The sequence below is a fragment of the Drosophila bipectinata genome, chromosome 3R (genome assembly GCF_030179905.1).
Source record: "Drosophila bipectinata strain 14024-0381.07 chromosome 3R, DbipHiC1v2, whole genome shotgun sequence".
Taxonomy (NCBI): Eukaryota; Metazoa; Arthropoda; class Insecta; order Diptera; family Drosophilidae; genus Drosophila; species Drosophila bipectinata.
In genome coordinates this window covers 4,662,002-4,675,413 of record NC_091739.1, presented here as the reverse complement: position 1 = coordinate 4,675,413, position 13,412 = coordinate 4,662,002, and the positions used below count along the sequence as shown (strand labels likewise).

Here is a 13,412-nt window from a genome sequence, read left to right as displayed (position 1 = left end):
GGCACGCACACCGAAACACTGACTGGCAAATAAAGCCGTCGACACAAAAACAATGTTCCCAAACTGCATCAGATATGAAAAACATATATATGGAAGAACACACAAGCCAACAACATACGGTGAGGCCCACAAAAAGGGGAAAAGTTTTCTTCGCTTTTTGTTATTTTGGTGTCGGAATGCGAGTGGAATATTAGACGCAGGGCACACGCCCTAGAGGGAAAACTAAATACTCTACCAGATACTATCCCTAAAATGATCACTTCAGAACTTGAGTTTATGGTCATTCATAGTGGACGTTATGGTGATTGAAAATCTAAATATTTAACTTGATAATAAGTCTTGAGGTCCAGGAATTTGTTAAGCTCTCCAACAGCGCCAAAAGATACTACTTATCGCCTGGGCCAGAAAATTGTTGCCTCAAGAAATTCCTAAAGTATTTCCACTTGGCGTAAAAGTTGTAGTGTGTGGCTAGGACTTAGTTAACCTCCCGCAGGCCGCAGCAGTAGTTATTGAAATAATTTCTACACCCCGGTGGTTTCACCATTGCCGCAGCCGCATTTTTTATTTTTTCCCCATTCAGGCCTCTAGTGGCTGCCACTAAACGTTGATTAGTGCACTGTAAATGTAAATGATTTCGCCAAGAGCCGCGGATTGAGTTCTGCAAGATTTTTTCTCGCCCTCAAATAAAACGCCAACCCTTTTTCTTATTTTCTTACATTTTTTTCTTGCTGTTTTTTCATGACTTTTGTTCTGGTCTCCCCATCGCACTCTGCTCTTCACTTTTTATTTGTTTGCATTGAAAAGGAAATTGTAGAAATTCGCCTTTGTTTGCTTAATAAAATATAATTTTTTCCGCTCTAAAACTTGGGTAACTTGAAAAATGGGATGGCAACACTCCAACCTCCAACCTCCAGCCTCGAAGCCCCAACCTCGAGCCCCCATGCTCTCGGTTCTCGGTTTCTCACGCTGTTATGCTCGCTGCTTTGCTCTGAGGGTATTTGTAAAAAATAAATAAAATGGCATTAATTTGTTAGGGAACTCGAGAAGGGGTAAATTGTGTGGGTGGGTAACTTTCATTTGGCATATTCGCGGCAGCATAAAAAATCGCTTCGACAGAAAATATGCAAAAATTCCTTCCATTGAAGTTGGGTAAAAACGCTTTTCATTTTCCTTACACATTTTGTCGTCTCAAATTTTTGTATGAGTGAAGGGGGGGCGGGCTGGTTGCAAAAGGGTTGGGGTTCTGTTGGTGGGCGTGGCCTAAGGCAATTGCCGGATACTGATGGGGATGCGAATGGGTATGGGCATGGGACCGGGTATGGTCTGGGCAATGGGTTAACCACTTTTACATTTAATAAAGATTTTAAGTAACTTAAAATTGTTTTGCTTGTCTTTGTGTTTGGCTTCGGACTCTTGTTTTTTTGCGATTTGAATTTTAATTAACATTTTCCGTGAATATAGAGTTAACTCTTCCCCCGCTTTGCAGTGTTTGCGGTATCTGGTGGCTTTTATTTCAGGGGATGGCGAAAGATATTTCTTTAATTATGGATTGCTTGGAGTGGACACTGGGAAAGGATTAATTATTGCTCTTCCGCTTTTCTGTTTGTCATTTTTTTGGTTGATGTGTATGGTAATTAATATCCTACCGCTAGCTGGACTAATTGGATAAGTATTCGTTCTAATGACGTTATTTTAATGGATGCAAGCTATTTGGTTTTTCCGGCACCCTTTCTAGAATTCCGTTCTGTAACTCAATGTATAAAAATAGAGATGGCTGTGTCTGAAGCGAATCGACTTGATTTGTCGTCGAGGGCTATATTTAAATTCAATCCAAAGGGAGTGGGAGGACATCGCTTTGCACTCAACACTTTGACAACACTTTGCCTGCTTTTATTTATGGATCTGCACGCGACGTTCTGAGGCAGAGCAGCTGTTTCTGGTTCGCCTCTACATGTGTGCACTTGTTTCCTACTATAGCTCTATTTTTAGGCAGATGGGGGCATAGAGCGCCACTTACCTCCACAGGAAGAAGGCCATGATGATCAGAATGATGCCAAAGCAGCTGAAGATTATGCCCACCAAGACGGCCAGGTTGTAGTCATTATGCGACTGCCGCAGGAGAGGCTGAAGTTTTTCGCAATTTGGTTGCAGTTGTATCTAATAAGGAGAAAAGTAAAAAATATTAGGGAGATTTTTAATGAAAATGAACCAATAAAGGAACATTTTTAGTGCACATTGTACTATCTTATGAGGAATCCTTACAAACATGTATACTTTTGTTATTCTGAGCTTCATTTTTGTTGATTTTTGCTTCCCTTTGTTTGTTTTTGGGCCACTCTTTATTTTCTTTTTTATTTCCGCTTTATTTTTTTTGCGTACTATCTTTCCTGGCTCTCGAAAAAATAAAGAACATCACCGAAAGGATTTAAATGAGCGCCATTTGCTAGGGACGTGGTGTGCGCCAAGCGGAAAGTGGCAGCGGGCCATGTAAATGCGGCCAAAAGGTGCAGGCCACTTGAAATTCAGGCAGTCCGGCAACAACAACAACAGCAGCAAAAACATCAGCAATGAATTATGAATGAGTTGGTGGAGTAGGGAAGGCGGGAGGCGATACACTCTTGCGACAGCAAGAGTCACAAAAAATATTGCTGCATACTTATGAGGGCGTGTCGCTGCGGTTCGCTCTTCCCCTTCATCGTTTTTTGTTGCCCCTAAGCTGAGGTCAACTAAATTGCTATATTTTTGCCACAACTTTGGATTATATTTTATGCATGCAACAAACTTTGCGGCCAGCTCGTCTGTGTGTGTGTTTGTTTGTGAAATGTCATTAAGGATGTTGTTATGACAAGTTGAAGGAGTTGCTGGGGGGAGCCTTAAATGTCAATAAACGAACGCGGCTAGGCACAATGAGTGGACGTGGCCATTGTTGTTAAGGCCATTAAAGGCGCATAAGCCTCTCATTACGCATACGCCCCGGGGTACGGTTCAATAATGCATGGCCTGGCCACCAAAGGAAGGCGAAGGAAAGGCATAAAAAAGGAAAGATACTTTCCCGGGACAGGATAGCAGTTTTCCAACTAAATAACTTTCCTGCAGCCGGCTTCCTTTTTGGACATCTAATCTGATATGGAAACTGACAACGCCGAGGTTGCCAACTTTATGGCATGCCACGCCCTCTCCTCCCTATATCTCCGCGTTGCATTTGGCCCGTTTCAAAACAAAAATGCCAACTTTCTTCCGCCATGTGGCAGGTGTGGGTTGCACAGACGTGTGAGTGTAATAGTGTGCTGGAATGTGATATCTTTATGCGCTACTTACAATCCTTGACTCCGAAAATTTTCCCAACACAATTTTCTTTGGATTTATGACACTGAATGTTGCGGCTGCCACTTTGACCTCGTAGTATGAGTTGGTGGTTAGATTTTGCAGAATCATCTGAAAGGAAGGAGGAAATACATCAACATTAAGATTAGGGATTACTATAACTACTATATTCATGAAAGACTTTAAAAAAACAATATACTATTAGATTTATTGGATGTATTTTTTATTAGATAGCTAGTAATACTAATCTAACGTCTTTGTTTTAAGCTGAGACTTCAATTTAGTTTTACCATAAATTTTTATTATTTTCAAATCCCTTTTACATAAAAATAAATGTACATATAAAGGTATCTCCCACCTATACGTGTAAGCTAACAATGAAAAAACAAAGGTAAAAATGATTGCCATTCCTGTTTAGTTGTTCAACAAAAACCTTGTTGTTTGCCGCTGCAAAATATTTCAATTACAAAAATATTTTCAACTGGCCAAAATAAAAGTAAACAAAGCTGCCGCACAATGTCGAAGCAAGGCGACAGGGTAACCAGAAAAAGATAGATGGTTACAACAGAGTGGTAGGGCCGATGGTTACAAACAAGAACCCAACTTGCAGTTTCAGAGATATGGAAAAAGTCAGCTATGTGTATGATAACATTTTATTGTTGGGAAATTTGTTTGCCTCGCCACATTCCCCACGACAAACTTTTATTTTTATTTATTTACTTTTCGCATTTTTTTCGCCCATTTCTGGCGTTAAATAAAAGGGGAAGACGCGGCACAAAGGCGGACAGGAAAAACAACATAAATTTAATTTATTTTCGCAGGTGGGTAAGCAGTATGCAGTATCCATGGGGGTCCTTTTTTGTTCATGCTCGTGTGTGGTTGCGATGCAGCGGAAAAGTATGCAACACTTTCGGCCCTTCCCGTAAACCTCTACACGCCCACATGTGTTCATCTTTTTTTGGTATAGAATATTTTGAAAAAATATTTACAGTTACCGTCGCAGGTGGGCTTTTCTGTATGCCGTTTGTTGCATAAAAATGCAATTATTACTGCCGGAATTTTATTTTTCCGCTCTCTATTTTTCGCCCTCTATGCATATCTATTGTATTAGGCAGTTTATCATGGATTTCTCCCCGGTTTTTTGGGTTGTGGGCCGGGCCAAAATGGCTGCGATAAGCCGACACGATTGACATATCACAAAACGGACAACAATGTTGCCAACTTGGCAGGGCCATAAAATGGTTGCTAACAACGCATGTCTGGTAACCTGCGGATGAAATATGACTGTTCCACTCCAAAGGGACTCCATCAGTCCAAATGGCCATACATTCTGGTTTTATGATTTGATCTAAGCCGTAAAATTTAAGTATTTTTGAATGATTAACTTACCGCTGTTTCCAGTTCTTTGGCCGAGGCATTAATCCTTATATCACGATGTGTATCTTGTCCTGCCAAGCGAGTTTTGATTATATAAAAGTCGATTGTGTTGTAGAATTCGTAGGGCCTGCGCCAGCGGATTGTAATCGATTCCTGTGAGTGACAGGTGAGATTCACAATCGCAGGAGCACTGGGTCCGCCCACATCGGTCCTCTGGGCAATCTGGTCGGAGGGTTCTCCCTCGTTCTTGGTGGTGAAGGCCTTCACAATCACACGGTAGTCGGTGTAGGGACCTGTATTTTAAACATAAATAAATTTTTTTATGGATTAAAAAGTATTCTTTTTCGAGTGTGTCTTTAATTTAAGGATAATCTGACGTTACAGTTGAGACGTTTATTGGTCGTAAATACTTCAGGTGAATGTCAGTTGCATTCAAATTGGTTAACAGAGCGCCTGCCGCACCCCATTGCCTTTCGAAATTGAACACTGGCCTGGCTCTCGGTGTTCATTATGAGCAATGTCACCGCATGTGACAGGAGCCAGAAACCAGGACGCAGAAAACAAGACGACGGATTTTATTCGGCTTTATAATTAAATTTTACTCAACGGAAACGCACACGACGGCGGCCGCAAAAACAATGAATTGATTTTTCATGCAATGCTAAAAGAAAACAAATTATCTCGAGCGGAGCTGTCTGTTTAAATTGGATTTAATTAACAAGGAGACCGGCTGTCATCTACTTAAATTAAAGTTGGAATTAATTAAATGTTGCCATGGCGGCCGCGGTGGCGGCTGAACGAAAACCTGCACGCCGCCGTCTTGGCTCCTTTGGAATTTTCGTGCAAAAAATACCCACAGATGCAGATGCAGGTATAAGACTCATCCGAGTCGTGTAATTAAATTAAACAATGTGGGTGCATGTGGAATGCGGCGCATAACTTTGTTGCAAGTTAATTGCATAGCTCCCAGGCCCCAAAGTGGCATCTAATGCAAAATTTTATCCCGAATTCTGTGCCCCATCTCGCGGATGCCTTTCGTGCTTTTCGGGTCTAAAACCCTAAGAGACAAGAACGCCTTAATCAGGAAAGTAAGCGAAGGTGGGCGGCTGAGTTTTGGGTGTACAATTATAAGCGTCAAAAGTTGTTAACAAACAAAAAGTGGCAAGCGAGTGGCAGCGAGCACTTGAAACTATTTAATTACAAAGCAACTGGCAAACAATTTGACTAGAGCTTTAATTAGAGGTAATAATAGCTCCTGGCGGCAGGTTCAAGGGTTTTTCAATGAAGAGCTGGATGGGGTTTCAGGACGGAAAAGTCAGTGAGGCTTCAATAGGCCGTGGGCGTTCAATTTCTGACAGTTTCATGTTGGAGTTGAAGTTGACGAGGGGCCAATCCGCCAGGTTAAAATAAACAGCCTTTGATGCCCAGTTTTTCAGTAGGTAATCGAAAGACCATATTAATTAAAATAAATGGTGTTTGAATTACGCAAGAAATTTTCAATTTATCCTCCTACACCTAATTTTAATAGCTATTTAGTTTTTTTGTAAAGCCAAATACTTACGTAAATTCTGCAATTCAAAATGAATTAGTGTCTCCACTGAGTTGCGCGAATTCTTCACAATTTCCACTCCGGTTTGATTGTCGTGTATGTGGAATACATGGTAGCCGGCGATGGCTCCGTTCTGATTTTTCGGTGGATGCCAGGACATGGTAATACTGTTCGCCGAAACATCGAGTACGGTGAGATTCTGGGGCTTGCTTGGCACTGTAAAGAAAAGCAAACAAAAGTTGCGGATAAGTACAAAAAGTCAAAAGTTAAATTTGCACTTGCTCTCATGCCATGTTCGGCTTTATACTTTTTGGCTTAGAACCACAAAGTTATGCAAACAAGAGCAAGGGAATTTTATTTTTAAGAAATGGCAAAGAATATCTAAATACCCATTCATTAAACTTTGTGATGTATATCAAGTATAATTTTTATAAAAGATATTCGCATTTTTATCATATTTAATTGTAAAATATATATATTGGATTGTATAATTTTCTTATAAATATTTTCTTTATGAAATAGGATATCAAAAATGGTTTACATTGCTTATTCCCAACTCATGAGTTATCAGAACCGACACAGCTGTTTAATGTAAAAATTTCTTCGAACCACAAACACCTAACTCATTTTGCTCCCAACCCCCCTGGAAAGTAATGAGGAATTTGAAAGTAAGATATGTTCGCATACTTAGCGGCGTGTGCACATAGAAAATTGAAAGCCGGATGACGCCAAAATGACAATGCATAAATAATTTATTAAATAAGAGGAAAAAACAAAAATAAATAAAACAGTAAAATGAACAGGAAGCTGGGGTGGGAAGATGAAGGCGAAGCAATCGCAACGAATGAAAGAAAGTAAAATAAATTGAAATGAATATTTTGCAGCAGAAGATAAAACAATTTATATTCAAATGGCAGCCGGGACTGCCAGTGTGTGACTGTGTGTGGGCCAAGAGTGTGCATGTGTGGGAGGGTACAAAAAATTATATATTCAATTACTGGAAGGAGGGCGCCTGTAAAAGAAGAAAAGAATTGGCGCAAGTAAAGCGCAACGTAATCGAAGCGCATAAAGAAACGGAAATGCGATTGCTAGCAATTTATTATGGCCTGCACTTGCCAGTAGAACAGCTCACACAGATACACCCACACACATGCCCAACTCCCTGTAAGGATACAGATACAAATACAGATGGTGGCTTATAATCCGGCAAACCAGCGGATGCAAAAGCCCGGGCAATAATTTCATTTGCAAGCCAAAGGACAACACTCGACCATGTGTGACAGCCAAAGGAGTTGCTTCGTTTTCCTTTTTCTGTTTCTGGTCCTGTGTGTTTGTGTGTGTGCAAGTGGCAAAAAGCACTAAATGGTAATTTATTTTACTAATACAACAAAAGCTCGGGCAACGGGCAAAAACGTTCTGCAATCAAAAGAACAAATGAGTGACCCGAGGGCGGGAACAGGCACTTGACCCTACTCTGCTCGAGACTTTTGCCATGCAAATGCGATAAAGCTTAACAAAACACACACATTCCTTCTTCCCCTATACATGTACACTTGAAAAAAGAATCAGACAATTTATAAGGAGTTTTAAATAAATTAGGATAGAAAATAAGAACATAGAAAACTATTTTATACCATAGACATGACAGACTAGGCTTAGGTTTAATTCAGAAATTAAGTTTCTCTAAGAAATTTCTCTCGGTGTATATGAAAAAAGTTTCCCCACACACACACACTTTAACAGTTGGCTGGGCAAAATAAACAGTCGCTGTCAATGTATAGAAATTTATACAATTCAATAAATGGCATTTCTACTTTCTTTGCCATTGCTCCTGCCACTTTCTTCTGCCCCTGCGCCTCTCCTGCATCATTCTTCTCCATCAGGGAGTGATACTTCCATTCCTACTTCAAATACTTCTTTACTTCATCCTTGGCCTGTGCTCTTTGCAATTGCAAACGGAAATGGAAATGGGAAACGGACAGGCAGCTGCTGCATCTGCAAAAAGGGAAAGGAAAAAGCCAATTTATAGACTCGAACTCGAACTATGAAAGCGAACGACTCACTCGAGGACCAAGGCGTGTGGTGTTCGGCGGGGCGTGGGAACTCAAGAGTGGGGTAGTTGTATTAAAATCAATTAAGCAACAAAGTGCTCCTCACACACACCCACAGCCACACGGGTGCCAGCGATAAATGTCCTCTCAGTGGGAAAGCGGAGAAAGGCGATGTATAGGGACAGAAAAGTTAATAGGTTTGCCACTCGCAGATGGCAGCTGGGAGCTCACCTCAGCAGGTGGACACATGGGCATGTTTGTGGACACTAAGTGCTTCCGATGGGCTCTGTTTGGTATAAATAATTGAAAACTTATACAGCAAATAGCAATTAAATAGGGCCTCGCTATTGAGAAACTATAGCTTAATAAGCCCTTGTAAGAGGTCTTGTAAGCCGAAGTTTAGGAAACAAATCAATAACCTCCATCCAGATCCATTTCTTACCCCTTCTTGCAGCGCCAACGAATAGATAAAAAAGGATGTCTCAACATTTGACAAGTCTGGGCAAATTAAAAGAAAACAATGGATGCGTTTTCCCACTATTTGCTCAGGCAGGCAGCGGCGGAAGTAACCAAGTGTGAAAAGCAAAAGAAAATCCTCAAAAGCGGCAAAAAACTAAGGGGAGCACGCTCAAAGCGCGCGTGATTATTTTCACAAAGGCCAAAGACAGGAAGTAAAAAGAAAATAACTAGGACTACGAGCCGAGAAAAATCAGTGGAAAGGAGTGGTGCTATACATATAGTGCCGGGAAAAACCAATACCGACGACGTGCTTAAGTTGTTAAAAACTCCAAACAAAAAAGGACACTTGAGGGGGTGGCGTGTGCTCAAGGTGTTATTTTTTTCATCCGTTTTTTTTTCTGATTTCAGCGCGTGTTTATATGTGTGTGTGCGGGCGAGTATGGCAAATAGCATTAAGTTGTCTGAGCCTCGAAGAAAATAACACAACACCAACAAACAGCTTGAAGAGTCAGGCTCAACGAAAAAAAAAACTAAGCCTGAACATGAAGAAATAAAACATGTTACGAGAAGGGGGCCCATTCTTCCTGTTAGCCATATGCCTTATTTAGTTGTTGCTCTTCGTGCTTTATTGTTGTTGCTTAACTTTACGAGCTGCTTTACGGATTTGGCCAGACGTAAAAACGAAACAAAAGGCGGCGGGCGTGGTGAACACAAAAGTGAAAGAATGAGACACGCCAGCCCACCCGCCGGAGTGGGAGCAGGGGAAAAAACAAACAAACAATTAGAGGAAAAATACAAACACACACACTCTCGCCCAGCCAGGTGACTGCCTTTCAAAAGGCGTCAAAGACTCCTTCCTCCACAAAGGCACAAAAATTATGCGAAATAAAGCCCAAAAAAGGGGAAAAAAGACAGCAACAGCAAACGACAACAAGCTGCGAAAAAATAAAGCTAAAAAGTTTTGTACACCCCAAAGCTTTGATGGCCAAGAGCAAACACTGAATGGACCAAAAGGCTCTGCAGCACTTAGCGGAAGTAACGCGGCGGCCATTTTGAATGCACATATGTATGAGTGTGAGTATGTGTGCGAACCTTTTTGAACTTTGATGGCAGAGAGACACGAACGAGGCTTTAAAATAAGAGTGGAGTGTGAAAAATACATGTGAAAATTATGTCAAAAAACTTTGCTACAAGTTTTATCAAAATTAAAGTAAACAAAATATTGTTAATTTTGACTTCCCAATCCATTATACCTTCAAATCAAATCATCCTGAAGTTTAAATTAGTGAAATAGACATTTCGATTAAACGGCTGTAATTTCAGTAATGGCTTATGTTCGGCCAGGAATTCGCCTCGGGTTCTATTCCAATTCAAAGCACTGTCAAATGCACAAACAAAGGCCAGAAATACAACTGACACACTTCAAATGGACTTGAACACTGGCACACTGATGCAAACACACGCATACAAACACACATCCTCAAAAATAGACAAACGACCAAAGCAACCCATATATTTCAAAGTGCTTTTGCCACTCCGCTTGTCAGTTGAAATCTACCGAATGACCCTTTTAGATTGGATTTTTATACGGCACACTAATGTTCACTAATTTGCAATGTTTGAGAACCTTTGACATGTGTCTATTTAGGGTCAAACTGAAGAGTTCGTAGGGCTATGTTTTAAATAGACGACTTAAGTCAAGGGAATATCAAAACATTAAAGATATTACGTATACGACGTGTGGTGTTTTGTCAATGTATAACACCCATAAGCATATTAGCCTAAAAGGTAGGTTTTTAAATGTATCTTTATAAATAATAACTAAAAATTAATTTGAAAACAATTTCTATAATTTTAGATAGAAATTATTATATGTATGTAAAAAATTACGCATACGCCGTGTTTCCAATAGCGCTGTTCCCAATATATTGAAAGAAAAAATAAGTACTTTGTTGAAACTTTAATACAAGCTTTAGGCTTTTAGAACTTTGTTGCGGACACTTTTGGCTAATTAAGGACTAGCCTCTGGCCCAGACTGCTGATGTCTAGCGAGTGATTACTGCACCTCCCTGCTTTATGGCTGGCTCATGGCCAGGAGCGGAACGATAAGGCCAACACGGCCGTCGGCTTTGTGGCATGTGGTGAGTGGAAAAGGTTATCGGCAGGAAGTTGCACATGGAAGCACCATCACCTCGGGCTCAACGGCCACAGCCGCATCCACATCCACATCCAAAAAGCCAACCATCCGGCCGGAGCTCGCTTGTTTTTCGATGCTTGAGACACGGAAACTGTTTTGGGTTTGGGTTCGGGCGCCGGCACTGAACAAGGCATCAATGTCACGTTCAAAGTGTCGAGTTGTTGCACTAACAAGGTGTTTATGATTTAAAGCGTCGCTCACACCAGCCCATCAGGGTTTCTCCCTTTTATTTGGATGGGGATACTGGCAGACAAAAGGCATCCATGACAAGTGACTTGGAGTGCAAAAAAAAGAAGGGAAAATACCAGCACACATACATGCAAGCTGATCTGGGAATGGCATTTTTCGTAGGCGTTTTGGCCGAGGGTTGGTATTTTGTAGCCATCCATCTAGGCAGCGGCCCCACAAGAAAAATTGACATGTTGAAGTGCAGTTAGGCGGAAGTTGTCGCCGAGGCAACATTTTTCTATCTGCCCCCCAACCTAGCTTTCCACCCCCTCGTCACCGGCCGCTTGGAAAGGGGCGTGTCTAAATGCGGGTTGGCACGTGGTTGAGCGATAAAAAGCAGAGAATGTTTCCAGCAAAAAGGGCTTATCTGTATTCTTGATTTTGATTTTTTTTATTTTGCAGGATTTTTTTGTTGTTGTGACAGAGGCCATCTATCAAAATGTTTTCATGCCCTAGAAGAGGGTATAACAGTGTTTTGGAAATATGTTTGGTCAGAAACAGTTTGAAGTTTGAGTACGAAACCAGTCCGAAAACTTTAATAAAACAGGATGAATGCAAAAAAGTACTTTTATTTATTTTACTTTGGAAACAGTATACGAAATGTTTATATTAATGTTAAGTTTCTACCACTACTTCATAAATTAGAGGCCCAACAATGCAACCGATAATAGGCAACATTTTGGATATCAGGATGTAAGGGAACTGAAAGCGGTAGAGTGACAGGTTGTGGAAAGCGCAACTCAGAATAAACCAACTTGGCAGGAAGTCTGCTTTTTTGCCTCAAGAAAAGACAAGTGCTTAGGTAGTCTAGTCAGCTGGCTTATCAATTTTGAGAACACAGAAGAAAAGGCGCCTTGAGCACGCTCCACGCCTTTTCGGGATGTGTGTGCAACAAAAGTCTTCTGCCTCCAGACTCAAGTGTGTGTGTGAGCCTTGTTGCAAATTAAAATCAAGACAGCAGCAAAGCCAGCTAAATGATTGATGGATGTTTTTCAAGGCTCCACAATTCTGGAGAATCAACGCAGAATGGGAGCTGTAAAAGTTCAATGATTTATGCTTTTTAGTTTGGCTAAATTTGTTGGCTACTAAATGATTGTTTTCATCCTCCGCAGCTGACTGCTCCACTACTTTGCACTTTTAATGTATTTTTTGACAAGTCATGTTCATAACTCAGTGTCCTGTGAAATGCTCTTCTGTGGGTCGATGGAGGGAAAGTTTTCAGTGGATAAAGTTCAAAATCAAAGTTTTCGTTGCCTTCGCTGCGTCGGGTTTTCGTAGTTATTTTTCGGCAAGTGTTTTTATTTTATTTTTGTTCTTCTGTGTCGGTTGGGTTTTTTGGTTTATTTTGGGCCGCAAAGACGCAAATCATTTGTCAAAATACGAGAGTACACAGCAAAGTTAGAGCTTGTTTGCCGTTGACAAGCTCTAAAGTTGTGCCAATTTGTATTAGAAACTTCCTAGCGCCTGCGACATGTCCGACTTTGGTCTTTGAGTGCGGCTATATCCGAAGATCATGGAGAGAGGCCAGTTTATGTGGTGAGTTTCCAGCAAAAGTTGAAGCTGCGAGTGGAATATTTAAGTGTAAAATGTTTAACTTGTGGTGCTGGTCAAGTGGAGTTGGTTGTGAAAGTATTTAAGAAAAAGATGGCCAGTGAAAATAGTATTCCTTTGAGTCATAGTCTCAAAGTCACTCTTATCTTGCATTATCTTTAAATCTCTTATCTTTGAGTTGCATTTGCATATTTGTAATTCGAGATAAAATAATAAATATCATCATATATGCACGACTATGATGTCATCTGCAATTCTTACCCATTCACCATTAATTTTCATTCGTGGGAGGCAGTTTTCGGCTGTCAAAGTTGTTTGCCAACTGCTGTTTGTCATAATGCCGGCAATACCCCGCCACTGCCAATTGCATCCGACAGATATCTTTCGCTGGTCCCCTCCTGATTGCCTTCGTCTACCAAATTCCGTTTCAGGCCACCCTTCACTGTTCAAGAGCTCGGGAAGTACTTCTGAAAGCGCCCCCTCTACGTGAAATTATCGCCAGCGGGGGCGAAGAAGTGGTTCCTGGGTGGCGGCACCACTTGATGAGCTGCACTTTTCATCACGGGCCACGAGACCGAAAGTGTTACTCCAAATTTGTGACAGCTCTCAGCTGCGTCTTGGAAATTAATTTACAAAAAATTAACTCAACACCCAGCCAAGTAATAGTGTGAGCCTG

General features: G+C 41.0%; 1 protein-coding gene across 7 annotated transcripts in view; it reads right to left on the bottom strand.

Moving 5' to 3' along the window:
• Positions 1-13,412, bottom strand: part of Ptp99A (Protein tyrosine phosphatase 99A) — a 114,117-nt gene that overhangs the window by 7,388 nt on the left and 93,317 nt on the right. For all 7 annotated transcript variants that reach the window (XM_070281910.1, XM_070281911.1, XM_070281913.1 and 4 more), the window contains 4 exons: positions 6,263-6,466; positions 4,714-4,994; positions 3,319-3,435; positions 2,018-2,157 (listed from right to left, as the gene is read on the bottom strand). In XM_070281910.1, coding sequence (XP_070138011.1) covers positions 2,018-2,157; positions 3,319-3,435; positions 4,714-4,994; positions 6,263-6,466 — 742 coding nt within the window. The remainder of the gene's footprint in view (positions 1-2,017; positions 2,158-3,318; positions 3,436-4,713; positions 4,995-6,262; positions 6,467-13,412) is intronic.